The sequence below is a fragment of the Pan troglodytes genome, chromosome 9 (assembly GCF_028858775.2).
Source record: "Pan troglodytes isolate AG18354 chromosome 9, NHGRI_mPanTro3-v2.0_pri, whole genome shotgun sequence".
Classification (NCBI taxonomy): Eukaryota; Metazoa; Chordata; class Mammalia; order Primates; family Hominidae; genus Pan; species Pan troglodytes.
The window spans coordinates 23306717-23320795 of record NC_072407.2 but is presented as its reverse complement, the minus strand read 5'-3'; the positions used below and the strand labels follow the sequence as shown (position 1 = coordinate 23320795).

Genomic DNA, 14079 nt, shown 5'->3' with positions numbered 1-14079 from the left:
CTGCTGTGGGCAGTCTGGGAGAGGATTCATCCTTAAGGACTAGAGTTGTCAGATAAGCATCCTTGAAACAGGTGAGATGAGCATGACCTGGAAGGGTCTGGCCAGGAAAAGAGGAGATGCAGGGCTTCCAGGTGGGCCCGGAGGGGCATCCCCCTGGAGGGATCCCCTCCCACCTTGTGGGCCAGGTCTAGATGGCCTTGCCTGGCTCCCTGCCCCCAAGCCCTGCAGTCTAATCCAGCGGCCACTTGACAGTTATTTGGAGCTTCTGCTTTGTTCTGGAAACAATTCTGGCCCAAGCCAGGGGAAGAGTAATTTTGATGCCCTAGTGACAGTTCCTGCCCACTCTGTCCAACTTCTCCAGGAAACAGCTGACCAAGGCAGCTGCTGAGAATCCAGGAAAAAAATCCCGGCAACTGCCCAGGGACTCTCCCACCTCTCTGACCTCCCACCCACTTCTGACCTGAGCTTTGCCCCGCTTCCATCCCTGTACCTGCTCTGCGCATTTGTGGAAGGATCTTGGCTTCCCCAGCCTGAATTTAAATGCCCTGTGAGGACTCTGGCTCCTCCCCAGTTTTCTGGTTCTTCCTGCCCAACCCTACCCTCGAAATCAGCCTAACCATACTAATAATAAGCAGCTACCATTTATTGACCACCCATGCCAGGCAATTCCTCACATTATCTCCTGTAAACTCCAGCAGCCTTCTGAGGCTCGTATCAATAGTCCCATTTAAGATGAAGAAACAAATGTCACTCAGAGAAATTAATTAATTAGCCCAAGGACACAAAGGAGATAGTGATAAAGACTCTGGGATTCCCCCAAGTCAGCATATTCTTTATTTTTATTTTTATTTTTTGAAACGAAGTCTTGCTCTGTCACTTAGGCTGGAGTGCAGTGGCACGATCTCAGCTCACTGCAACCTCCGCCTCCTGGGTTCAAGTGATTCTCCTGCCTCAGCCTCTTGAGTAACTGGGACTACAGGTGTGCGCCACCATGCCCAGCTAATTTTTGTATTTTTAGTACAGACGGGGTTTCACCATGTTGGCTAGGCTGGTCTCGAACTCCTGACCTCAGGTGATCTGCCCATCTCGGCCTCCCAAAGTGCTGGGATTACAGGTGTGAGCCCCTGCGCCCGGCCCAAATCTGCATCTTCTTAACCCTGGTATCACACTCGCTAACTCAGCCTACTTAGCATGCACACACTTACCTTACAGCCTGCAGTTGTACCACATCATTCCTCACTGCCTCCTCCCACCTGTGGCCTGAACTACTTCCCTGAGAGCCTGCAAGAAGCTGTCTGGACACTGTCCCTCTGGCACTGCCTGCTTGTCTTAGTTCCTTTCTTGGCAGCCAGGACCCTCATCTCCAACAGCCAGGTTACCTAGGATGACGCACGTGCTTGAAGTGGATCTGCTGCAGGTGATGGGAAGAAGATGGGCTAGGATGGGAGAACTACCACAATGTCTCAAGAATGTAGAGGCAGGCTCTGGGGGTTGGCCTTCCCAGTCCTGGCCTTTCCTGAGACATCACTGCAGGGCATCTTGTAATCAGCCAGACCTGTAGATAAGACCAGCAGCCCAGAAATTCTCAGATTCATCGTTTTTATGGGGTGGAGAAAGAAAGTATCCCTGACATTCCAGGCAGTCCTTCTCAGTTACTGCTGCTAATTATCAAAGCAATTGTCAAGCTATTTACTGGAAACTGCCCCCCTCATTACAGCTAAGTTAGAAAGTTACCTCCAACTATCAGGAATCTGAGACAACTAGACGAAGTAACATGGAAGGTGTTTAATAACTGTTTGAATGAATGAATGAATGAATGAATGAATGAATATGTGAATGCACACATGCATGAACAAGCTCACTGCAAGCTCCACGAGGAGAGATGCCAGATCTGCTTTGCCTGTCTCTATACTTCCAGTTTCCAGCACTGTCTCCTGTAATAAATTATTTGGGGGATGGGGATTATTATAGTTTGGGGTGAACTGATAAAGACCTGGTCCTCAGGGGTGGCAGAAGGAAGGGGAAGATGAAAGAGGCCCTGAGAAGGAAAAAAAAAAAAAAAAAGGCAAACCAGATGACAGATTTAGTCATGGATGGTGGAGGAAAGAGAAAAAGACTAGGGTGTCCCTGAGTTTAGAGTGTAGGATACCAGGAGACACAGGAGGCTCTGGCCCATCAGGCAGGGGACGAAAGGGGATGATTATTAGAAGGGGCACAGGCCCAGTGTCAGCATCAGCGGATATTTGTCAGAGGACAGGAAGGAAGGCACACTGAGCTCCAGGGGCTTTAAGGATCTCACAGGACAATGTCTAGCAGGTAGCTGACTAGAGAGGGCCACCCCCCAGGAAGTCCTCTGCAGAAGTGATAATTGAGGCTGGCAGAGAAGGGAGGGGAGGAAGGAAGTCACTGGGGAGGAGGAGGAGGTGAAGTGCCAAAGAGGTGGGCATGTTTAGCAGGAGAGGAAAATGTTCAACTGGCACGTGGTGACCATTTTCTGTGAAAAGAAGGGCTTGCCATGTGAGGGAGGGGACTGGCATGATGCTGTGAGGGGCCTTTGACCAAAGTTGCAGAATCCCTAACTAAAGCTACAGGGACCCCAAGACCACAGGAACAAGCAGAGACTGTGGGAAGAGACCCAGTGGGTAGAGGAAGGGAAGTGTGAAAGGCAGTCAAGTCAGAAAGGCCAAAAGCAGTATCAAAAGATCAAAGCCAGTCTGGGAAAGAAAGGAGAGCTGGGTCAGGGAATTAGAGGGCCAACCGAGAAAGGCTGGACAACTGTTTAGGGTATAGGAGCTCAAAAGACCAGACAGGAGGAATGGCCTCAAAGAGAAAGACCAGGACCAGGAAGACAAAACCATAGGGATGCAAATTCCAGCCCAACAGCAAGTATTTTTTACATCCAAAGATGGGACAGAGTAACAAAGATGTGAATTTCCCCCTCACTTGGGGTATTTGACCCAAGGCTGGATGCCCATTGGAAGGGATGTGCAGAGCACACTGGCTTCATCTAGGGTATTGGACAAAGGACCTTTAGGGTCTGTCCTGCCCTGAGACTCAAATTCTCAGCAGCCACCCTGTCACTCTTCAGTATGTCTATCACCCTTCATTCATGTTCAGCACTGCCTTTTCACCAGCTCATATCTTCCTTTTTACCCATTAATTTATAATCTCACTCCCCACCTCCAGCCACCATATTATTATCTATTACTACAAAACAAATTGTTATGGGCTGCTTATTTATTTGTGTCTTCCCAAAATTCATATATTGAAGCCCTAATTCCCAATAGGAGGTGGGGCTCTTGGGAGTGATTCAATTTAGATGAGGTCATAGGGGAAGAGCCCCCATGATGGGATTAACATCCTTATAAGAGAAAGATGGCCGGGCGCAGCGGCTCATGCCTGTCATCCCAGCACTTTGGGAGGCCAAAGCAGGAGGATCACATAAGGTCAGGAGTTAGAGACCCAACCTGGCCAACATGGTCAAACCCCATCTCTACTAAAAATACAAAAAAATTAGCCGGGTGTGGTGGCACACATCAGTTAATCCCAGCTACTTGGGAGGCTGAGGTAGGAGGATTGCTTGAACCCAGGAGGTGGAGGCTACAGTGAGATGAGATCATCACACTGCACTCTAGCCTGGGCGATGGAGCGAGACTCCATCTTAAAAAAAAAAAAAAAAAAAAAGAAGACACTAAAGCTCTGTGTCTTTTACTCATGTGAGGACACAGTAAGAAGGTGGCTATCTATAAGCCAGGAACAGGGCCCTCACCAGACACTGGTTCTGCCAGCACCCTAATCTCAGAGTTCCCAGCCTCCAGAACCATGTGAGATAAATGTTTGTTCTTAAGCCACCTAGTCAATTGTATTTTGTTTTAGCACTCGGAACTGACTAAGCCAGAAATTGCCCCAAAACTTAATAACTTAACATTAAAAACATTTACTATCTCACAGTTTCTGTGGGCCAGGAATCCAGGAGTGGCTAGCTAGAGCCTATGGCTTTGAGTCTCACAGGCTGCAATCAAGGTTTTGGCTGGGGCTACAAGTGCCCTCAAGCCTCCACTAGAAAGATCTGCTTCCTAGCTCACCCCTGTGGACACTGGAGTGAGGCCTCAGTTTCTCATGAGCTATTGGTCAGAGGCCACCCTCAGTTCCTTGCCACGTAGGCCTCTCCATAGAGCATCTCACAACAGGGCAGCAAGCTTCATCAGAGCAAGTGAGAGGGCAAGAGACAGAGAACGCTGTTGAGATAAAAGGCAGTCTTTTGTAGCCCAATCAGAAGTGACATCCCATCACTTTTGCCATATTCTGTTTCTCAGAAGCAAGTCTCTAGGTCCACACCACATTCAAGAGCTAGGCTGTGACTGCCAGGAGTCATGGTTCTTATTGAGAACCACATCAGCAGCCTCATGCCATGCTCCTGCACCCACCCATCCCCAAGGGCAAGCTCCATGACAGCAGGAACCTCATCTGTCTTGTTCTCCACACTACCCCGGTACCTCACTCCTGGTAGATGTTTGATATCTATTTTTTAAGGAATAAACAAAGTAACCAAACTATAAGCTCCAGGAGCTCCCAGTATTGCACCCTTGAATACATGCCTGTATTTTTTTTCAAATTTTATTTTTAATTGACAAGTAATTGTATATATATATGGGATACAATCTGATGTTTTGATATATGTACACAATATGGTATGATTAAATCAAACTAATTAACATGTCCATCACCTCACATACTTATCATTCTGGGAGGAGTGTGAACATTTAAAATCTACTGTCAGCAATTTTGCAATATACATTACTAAATGCTTGTTGAATGAATGAATGATCTGAATGTCCTTTGGTGAACATTTGACACAGTCCCTAAATCACTAGATTAAAAAAATGTAGGAGACTGAGTGGCTTCATGAGTACCATGAAAAATAAGAGTTTTTTAGATATAATTACCCATAAATCCTCATTCCAAACCACGTGTCCATGGGGCCATTTTGCAGATGCTTAAATGACTTAGGAATCTCCCTGGAAGATATGTGGGAAGAGAGCTTGCTGTCACTAGAGAAAGGAATGGAAAGCAGACCTTTATCCTCTTACCAGGTTGTGGCAGGGGCTCCAGAGAGTTTACATTTTAAATTTGCATAATTGTTTCCCGTTGATTGGCTCCCCTTCCTGCTAAGGCTGGTGTCCTGGAGATGCATGTCCGAATTACAAGTATATTGCCAACGCAGATCAGATCTGTGCATCACTGCTGCTGCTGCTGCTGCAGTCAGCTGATTGGCAAGCCTATTAAAATACAAAGAGAGCCCCAAATGAGCAACTTTGGGGACCTGGAGGGGGAGGCTGGTAAGAACATGTCTTTCCCACCCCCACCCCACCTCTACCACAGCTGTTAATTGCAAAGGGGAGCCTTGATAAATGAAAGTGAAAACAGATACACAACTCAACCGGTGTTTATTAAAGAAATAGCAAATGGCAAGATGCCAGCACGGATAAGCTTCACTATAATCAGTGTGTTTATTTCACCAAAAAAAAAAAAAAGCTCGTCTGGGCTGCTTTTAAGGCTGATAAACTCATTATGCAAAGTTTCAGCCTCCATAGAACTGAGGCTTTTCTATATGTTAATTCATTTCAGTAAATAATTAGTCTGTTTGGCTGAGGAAACACATGTCTCCATAATTTAATAATTGGGAGGGTTATTGCATGTGATTAATAGGGGTCATAAACTAACACTGAGAGTTTAAAACCATTTTTTTTTCACTTTGAACAGATATAATAAAGAAGGCTGATGGGAAGGTAGGGAAGATTCTCCTCCCCTTCACCCCCACCCCCTTCTCGTTTTCTTTTTAGAGTTGGGAAAGCAGTGCTCAGAACAGGAGAGGTTGTCTTTCTTCCCCACCAGAGGTCTAACTCTGATACATGGTCTGCTTCTCTTTGGAGCTTTGAAATGTGCCTCAGTGTGTCTAAGTGTGTCTGTGTGTAAGAGGTGAGAAAGGAAGAAGAAAGGGAAGAGGACTAAAAAGAGAGACAAAGAGAGAGGAAAGAACTTGAGTGACTGGTTCCTCCAGGCCAGAGGCTCCCAAATGCCCATCTGAGCCCGGACCTGTCTCTTCACTGTGAATCAGTGAAGTTTACCCCAATCCTCAGTGAAATGGGAAAAAAATTAGAACAATGTAGTAACTTTTTCATAGAACCAATATGTATCCAATGATTTAAAATTCTAGGATCACCCTTCACACAACTGAAGTGTTTAAATGCCCTTTTACGAAATAACAATCGTCGGTAATATCTTTCTCCATCTCCTTACTTGGAAAAATGAAAAGCTGGCAGCTTTTAACCACTTCCCCGCAATATTTTTTGGCATTTTTAGTTTAGAAATGTATTAATACCAAGTCTGTAAAGCTTCAAAGTCCTTAGAATCAGAGAGAACCATTTGGTCTCAAGAGTAAAACCACCCTGAGCCAGATTTCCAAATCTGATTTTTCTGGGCTACTTCCTTGTTCAGTAAATGAGTGAAGTCATTAACCTACATATTAATCCAGCAATTCAAAAATATTAATTGAGCATCTACCGTGTAATAACCACTATTCTTAGCACTGATGATAAAGCAGCTGATGTATTTTAGTAAACCATCATCTATTTTGTTGCAGGAGTGTTAGTTACCCCTATAAATGTAGAGATTTCCTATATGTGACTGCTATAGTTTGGATGTTTGTCCCCCAAACCTCATGTTGAAATTTGATCTCCAGTGTTGGAGGTGGGGCCTAATGGGAGGTGTTGGGTCATGGGGATGGATCCCTCGTGAATGGCTTGGTGCCCCCTTGAGGTAATGAGTTCTCTGTTAGCTCCCAGGAGAACTGATCGTTATAAAAAGCCTGGCACCTCCCTCATCTCCCTTGCTTCCTGTCTCACCACATGACCTCTGCACACACCAATTCCCCTTCCCCTTCTGCAGTGAGTGGAGACAGCCTGAGACCTTCACCAGAAGCCATCAACAGATGCCAGCTCCATGCTTCTTGTACAGCCTGCAGAACTGTCAGCCAAATGAACCTCTTTTCTTTATAAATCATCCAGGCTCAGGTATACCTGAGTCCATAGCAACACAAATGGACTAAGACAGTGACTGAGGCAACGTCTACAGTGCCTGGTTCTTACACGGGATCAACACATATTTGTTACCTAAATGAATAAACATACTACACATGGTTGTTATGAGATAACAGATATGTAGGATCTTTACATATTACAATATTGTTGCTGTTTATCCTGTCAAGAAATGGACCTTTCATGCCCAGGTAGGACCAGCAGAGAAGTCCTAAGTATCAATAGCTTACAAGAAGCCACCTGAACTGGGCCCATATTATCATTTCAGAAACGTTGGCTACTCTATTAGTCCGTTTTCATGCTGCTGATAAAAACATACCTGAGATGGGTAATTTTTAAAGAAAAAGAAGTTTAATGGACTCACAGTTCCACGTGGCTGGGGAGGCCTCACAATCCTGGCAGAAGGCAAAAGGCACACCATACATGGCAGCAGGCAAGAGAGAATGAGAGCCAGGTGAAAGGGGTTTCCGCTTATAAAATCATCAGATTTTGTGAGACTTATTCACTACCACGAGAACAGTATGGGTGAAACTGCCTCCATGATTCAATTATCTCCCACTGGGTCCCTCCCATGACACATGGGGATTATGGGAGCTACAATTCAAGATGAAATTTGGGTAGGGACACAGCCAAACTATATCAACTACCCAGCTCCCCTAAATGCCCACCAAGGACCCATTGGCTCTTCCCAGCCCTAGCCCCAGCCCCAGACCCCTGTCTTGATCTTTGACCCCTGATGTCCTGATCTCAGCCATTCTCAGTCCTGACCTTTCCCAGTCCTGCCATCCATGTCTGTTCTGGCCAGAGGGATGCTGGTCTACCAGTCCACCATCCATCTCAACTAGAATCTGCTTCAGACTGGGACACGTTGGTTTTGGCAGAGGCTGGGGGGCTGGGGCTGCATCTTATCCAACATGCCTCCTCTTTTCTAAGGATATAGTGAATCTAATAAAGTAGAAGCTCTGCCACTTTGTAGGCAGTAGCATCCTAGGCCAGGATTGCTCTTCCTGTGAAAGTAGCACACCTAGAAGCTTCAGAGAGGTAAAAGTTTCAAACCACATTAACTCATTCAAATACGTTTAATTTGAATCTAATATGCCTAATGTACCTAATATATGCGAGTCATTGTGCTAGGCACTGGGCATACAGCAATGAACAAAGCAGGCAAAGATCTCTGGCCTTGTGATGCTTCATTTCCAGTAGATAGACAGAAATGCATATACAATAAAATGCCAAGGAGTGATCAGTGTTATGGAGAAAAACAAGGTAGGCCAAGGGGGCAAGGTGGCAGAGAGGGCCTCTCTGAGGAGGTACATTTGAGGTAGACAGTGGGGGAAAGGCATATCAGGCAGAGAGAACAGCAAGTGCAAAAGCCCTGAGGCCTAAGTATGCTGGAATGTTTTAGAAGTGGCAAAAGGCGGCCAATGAAGTGACATTCCAGGGGCTACAGAGTGGAAGAGAGAAGACAGTGGGCAGCCAGCTCAATGGCACCTTGTGGCCCATGGTGAGAACTCTGGATCCAACACGTTCAATATTTAGGGAACCAATGACAAATTTTCTGATAACTTAAAAGCAAGGAGAGGCTTGAGCCGAAACCTGGCCTGGCCCACATAGTCATGAAAGAAGCAGCTCATCTTCAGAGAATTCGTTCCAGCCCTTTCTTCCTCCTGCGCTCTTCAGCCCCGACCTGACACCCTTTGCCCTCACCCCAGGTCTCTTGTCTCTCCTTTGCACTATTCATTTGGTCACTGACTCATCAGCAAACAATCCTGGAGGTAGGGGATGAGAATCATGTGCTAAGCACCATGTCATGGCCAGGATTGGTTACTGGGATATACACAATCAGAACGCAACCTGGCTTGAGATCATACTGGACATGGGCTCAGAGGAGCTGATTCTATCCAGCTTTGCCATTTAGCAGGCTTTGTTTTTAAATAGAAACTGCAATAACTGCTCTGCTCTCATGCAGTGCTGAGGAGCCAGTGATGAAACTGGAGTGGCAGTGCTTTAGGTAAACTGTATAGCGAGATGCCCATGTCAGCTGCTCATGCCAAAGTGATTATAGTCATTAAGCCCTAAACCTGCCTATAGGACCTCACCCTTGCAGCTAAGTGCCTTCATAAACACCATCTTTCTTACTTCCCTGGGTCCCGGGCCCCAGAAATGTCACACCTCCATTCCCTCCTTCAAACTCCCCTAACCTCACTGTTGCTCAACTCTAGGAAATACTGATCTTTCAGATCCCAGAGGTCACAGAAAACTTGCACAAGTGTAGGGCGTGGCCTCGTGTATGACACACCCAGCACTATGCTAGCACCTTCTGTAGACACATACCTCAACAGCCTCACCCACAGAAAGAACAACACACACTGCACCTAAAGGGCCCTTGGGCACATGCGTATCCTCTGCTTAGCTGATCAGCTGATCCATGTAATGGGGATGTTTATTCATTCATTCATTCATTCATTTGGTGAGTCTTCAAACATTCCTTCAGAGGCTTCCCTGGGCCAGCTCTGTGGTAGGTCCTGAGGCTCCGGCCATGACCTCTATTGCCTGGCCCTGGCGTATGGAGGCCTGAGATCTACCTGGGACAGACTCTGGAAGACTGCTTTATGGCCATGGCCATCTCATCAGCAAGTAGGAGCTATGGGAAACTGCATCCATCTGAGGGGTCAGCGATAGCAAGGCTGCCTCTGAGGTAATGTCTGCGTCACCTCTGTTGGAGACTATGTTTGCCATTTTGAGTGGCCCATGGGACAAATTGCTTTCTCCATAGAAGGGGCCACCTCTGCAGCCCTGTAGTTGATAGTGAGTCAAGTGAGCAGGGATTTCATTCTGCCTTGCCATGCTATGTCAGTTTATGACTTTGGATGCAGCCCTTCTGCTCCCTGGGCCCTGGGCCCCCAACTGTCAGAGCAAGAATTGCAGAAGACAAACATTCCTACAAACTTCTCTTGTCCTAGACCCATCCTCATTATGTTTGCCCTATACTCCCCTACCACCTTGATTCACTGCATTTTATTTAACAGTTACCTATGTGATGCTTAGTGTGAGCTGGGACATGTTGTAAGTGCTTACATGAACTAACTCAGGAAGTGGGTACTACTGTCATTCCTTAAAGATAAGGAAACTGCAGCACAGTGAAGTACTTACCCACTGTCCCATAACTGGTAAGTGTGGTGCTGGGAGTCTGACCATGCATCCGTCTTCAGAGTTCATTCTCTTAACTACTATGCTATGCTGCTTCCCTTAACAATTTTCTTTAAACAGATTCACTTTTTTAACATTATTTTAAAAAAAACATTATGACCACTGATTGAAAACCTATATGACTTGCCATAAATAGAAGAGACATTAAAATGCATGACTATTACATTTAAAACCCAATAGTCCTCCAAGTGACTCCTAAGATCATCTCTCAGATGACTGGGGACACTTGCGGACACCTGGGGAGGAAGCACTAATGGCTTTTCTGACACTTTAGGTACCTGCAGTCCTCCCAGGAAGAAGCTCGGGGGCAGACAGCCTTTATGCCTCTGTGGCCCTCCTCTCCTGCCTACAATAGTGCCACTCAGCAATACGCAAGGTAAAGGCTTCAAGGAACTTGGCTACCACCAGCCTGGGGCTTCAATGACTCACTGCCAATCCCTGGGCATGATGCATCCACTCAGGGGCTGGTGACAGCCTAGCCAGAGGCTTCCTTTGCTCTCTGCTTTCTGGAGCGACAGCCCACTGGAGGCATGTCCAATCCCCGCCAGAGTAACGGACAAGTCTCCACTGTCTCCAGTGATGCCAGCAGAAACTGCAAGGGCAGGAGGTGGAGTGGGTGTGGATCCCAGCATGGCTCCTGGGTTTCTGCCAGTAAGGTATTCTGAGGATAGCAATCTGTGAATTCCACCACTCGTGCTCCTGAACCCGCACCAGCTCTTCATTAAAAAAACAAGTCTTGATTAAACAGTTGCAGGCATAGTGGACTTGTCATCATCTTTTGAGGTCTCAGCCTCTTCCCACGGCGTTTGCCCACTTGCTCTGAGCTTCATAAAGCCAAAACTGCCTAGACCTTCTTCCTTTGCACCTTCCTGTAGCCATGTCATTGTGACTCCACCATGTTCGAGGTACACCTGGTCCAGGGCTCCATCCTGAAGAATGTGTTGGAGGCCCTCGAGGACCTCATCAGTGAGGCCTGCCGGGACATCAGCTCAAGCAGCTGAATGTGCACAGCATAGACTCGTTCTGCATCTCCTCGTGGCAGCTCACCCACTGCTCCAAGGGCTTCAACACGTGCTGCTGCGACTACAACCTGGCCATAGGCATGAACCTATCCAGTATGTTCAAAATACTAAACTGTGCTGGCAATGAAGATGTCATGACGTTAGGAGCTGAAGATAATGCAGACAACTTAGCACTAGTATTTGAAGCACTAAATCAGGAGAAAGTTTTGGATTATAAAATGAAGCTAATGGATTTGGATATTGAACAACTTGGAATTCCAAAACAAGAGTACAGCTGTGTAGTAAAGATGCCTGCTGGTGAATTTGCATGCATATGCTGAGATCTCAATCATATTGGAGATGTTGTTGTAATTTCCTGTGCAAAAGATGGAGTGAAATTTTCTGCAACTGGAGAACTTGCAAATGGAAACATTAAATTGTCACAAATAAGTAATGTTGATAAAGAGAAGGAAGCTGTTGCCATAGAGATGAATGAACTAGTTCAGCTAACTTTTGCACTGATGTACCTGAACTTCTTCACAAAAGCCACTCCACGCTCTTCTACAGTGACACTCGGTATGTCTGCAGACGTACCACTTGTAGAGTATAACATTGCTAATATGGGACTTTTTTTTTTTTTTTTTTTGAAACAGTCTCGCTCTGTCCCCAGGCTGGCGTGCTTTGGCGCGATCTTGGCTCACTGCAACCTCTGCCTCCCAGGTTCAAGCGATTTTCCTGCCTCAGCCTCCTGAGGAGCTGGGACTACAGGCATGTGCCACCATGCCTGACTAATTTTGTATTTTTAGTAAAGACAGGGTTTCACCATGTTGGTCAGGCTGGTCTTGAACTCCTGACCTCAGGTGATCCATCCTCCTTGACCTCCCAAAGTGTTCGGATTACAGGCATAAGCCACCATGCCCAGGCCATATGGGACATTTAAAGTAAATATTACCTGCCTCCCAATATTGAAAATGAAGAAGGATCTTAGGCATTCTTAAAATTCAAGAAAATAAAACTAAGCTCTTTCAGAACTGCTTCTGGGATGCCAGTATATAATAAAGTCTTTTCTGTCACCAAATTTATGCTTCTGAGTACATATGTAAGTATAATTTTCTGTAAATAACCTATTTTTCTCTATTCTCTATAATTTCTTTTTTATTATTATACTTTAAGTTCTGGGATACTTGTGCAGAACATGCAGGTTTGTTACATAGGTATACATAAGCCATGGTGGTTTGCTGCACCCATCAACCCATCATCTAGATTTTAAACCACACAAGCATTAGGTATTTGTCCTAATGTTTTTCCTCTGCTTCCCCCAACCCCCCAACAGGCCCCAGTGTGTGATGTTCCCCTCCCTGTGTCCATGTGTTCTCATTGTTCAACTCCCACTTATGAGTGAGAACATGTGGTGTTTGCTTTTCTGTTCCTGTGTTAGTTTGCTTAGGATAAAGGTTTCCAGCTTCATCCATGTCCCTGCAAAGGACAAGAACTCATCCTTTTTTATGGCTGCATAGTATTTCATGGTGTATATGTGCCACATTTTCTTTATCCAGTCTATCACTGATGGGCATTTGGGTTGGTTCTGTCTTTGCTATTGTGAACAGTGCTGCAATAAACATATGTGTGCGTGTGTCTTTATAGTAGAATGATTTATAATCCTTTGGTTATACACCCAGTAATGGGACTGCTGGGTCAAATGGTATTTCTGGTTCTAGATACTTGAGGAATTGCCACATTGTCTTCCACACCGGATGAACTAATGTACACTCCCACCAACAGTGTAAATGCATTCCTATTTCTCCACATCCTCTCCAGCATCTGTTGTTTCCTGACTTTTTAACGATTGCCATTTTAACTGGCATGAGATGGTATCTCATTGTGGTTTTGATTTGCATTTCTCTAATGACCAGAGATGATGAGCTTTTTTTCATATGTTTTTTGGCCACATAAATGTCTTCTTTTGAGAATTGTCTGTTCATATCCTTCACCCACTTTTTGATGGGGTTGTTTTTTCTTGTAAATTTGTTTGAGTTCTTTGTAGATTCTGGATATTAGCCCTTTGTCAGATGAGTAGATTGCAAAAATTTTCTTCCATTCTGTAGGTTGCCTGTTCACTCTGATAATAGTTTCTTTTGCTGTGCAGAAACTCTTTAGTTTAATTAGATCCTGTTTGTCAATTTTGGCTTTGGTTGCAATTGCTTTTGGTGTTTTAGTCATGAAGTCTTTCCCCATGCCTATATCCTGCATGGTATTGCCTAGGTTTTCTTCTAGGGTTTTTATGGTTTTGGGTTTTACATTTAAGTCTTTAATCCATCTTGAGTTAATTTTTGTATAAGGGTGTAAGGAAAGGGTCCAGTTTCTGTTTTCTCCACATGGCTAGCCAGTTTTCCCAGCACCATTTATTAAGTAGGGAAGGCTTTCCCCATTGCTTGTTTTTGTCAGGTTTGTCAAAGATCAGTGGTGGTAGATGTGCGGTGTTGTTTCTGAGGCCTCTGTTCTGTTCCATTGGTCTATATATCGGTTTTGGTCCCAGTACCATGCTGTTATGGCTACTGTAGCCTTGTAGCATAGTTTGAAGTCAGGTAGTGTGATGCCTCCAGCTTTGTTCTTTTTGCTTAGGATTGTCTTGGCTATGCGGGCTCTTTTTTGGTTCCATATGAAAGTTAAAGTAGTTTTTTCTAATTCTGTGAAGAAAGGCAATGGTAGCTTGATGGGAATAGCATTGAATCTATAAATTACTTTGGGCAGTATGGCCATTTTAACAATAT

The 14079-nt window shown here is 45.3% G+C and overlaps 1 protein-coding gene and 1 pseudogene across 3 annotated transcripts in view; one reads left to right on the top strand and one right to left on the bottom strand.

Moving 5' to 3' along the window:
- The window catches only part of ZDHHC13 (zinc finger DHHC-type palmitoyltransferase 13), a 195299-nt gene that overhangs the window by 26316 nt on the left and 154904 nt on the right, over positions 1-14079 (bottom strand). For all 3 annotated transcript variants that reach the window (XM_063783900.1, XM_063783901.1, XM_063783906.1), the window contains exon 19: positions 5091-5279. In XM_063783900.1, coding sequence (XP_063639970.1) covers positions 5091-5279 — 189 coding nt within the window. The remainder of the gene's footprint in view (positions 1-5090; positions 5280-14079) is intronic.
- Positions 11204-12296, top strand: LOC466466 (proliferating cell nuclear antigen-like; annotated as a pseudogene).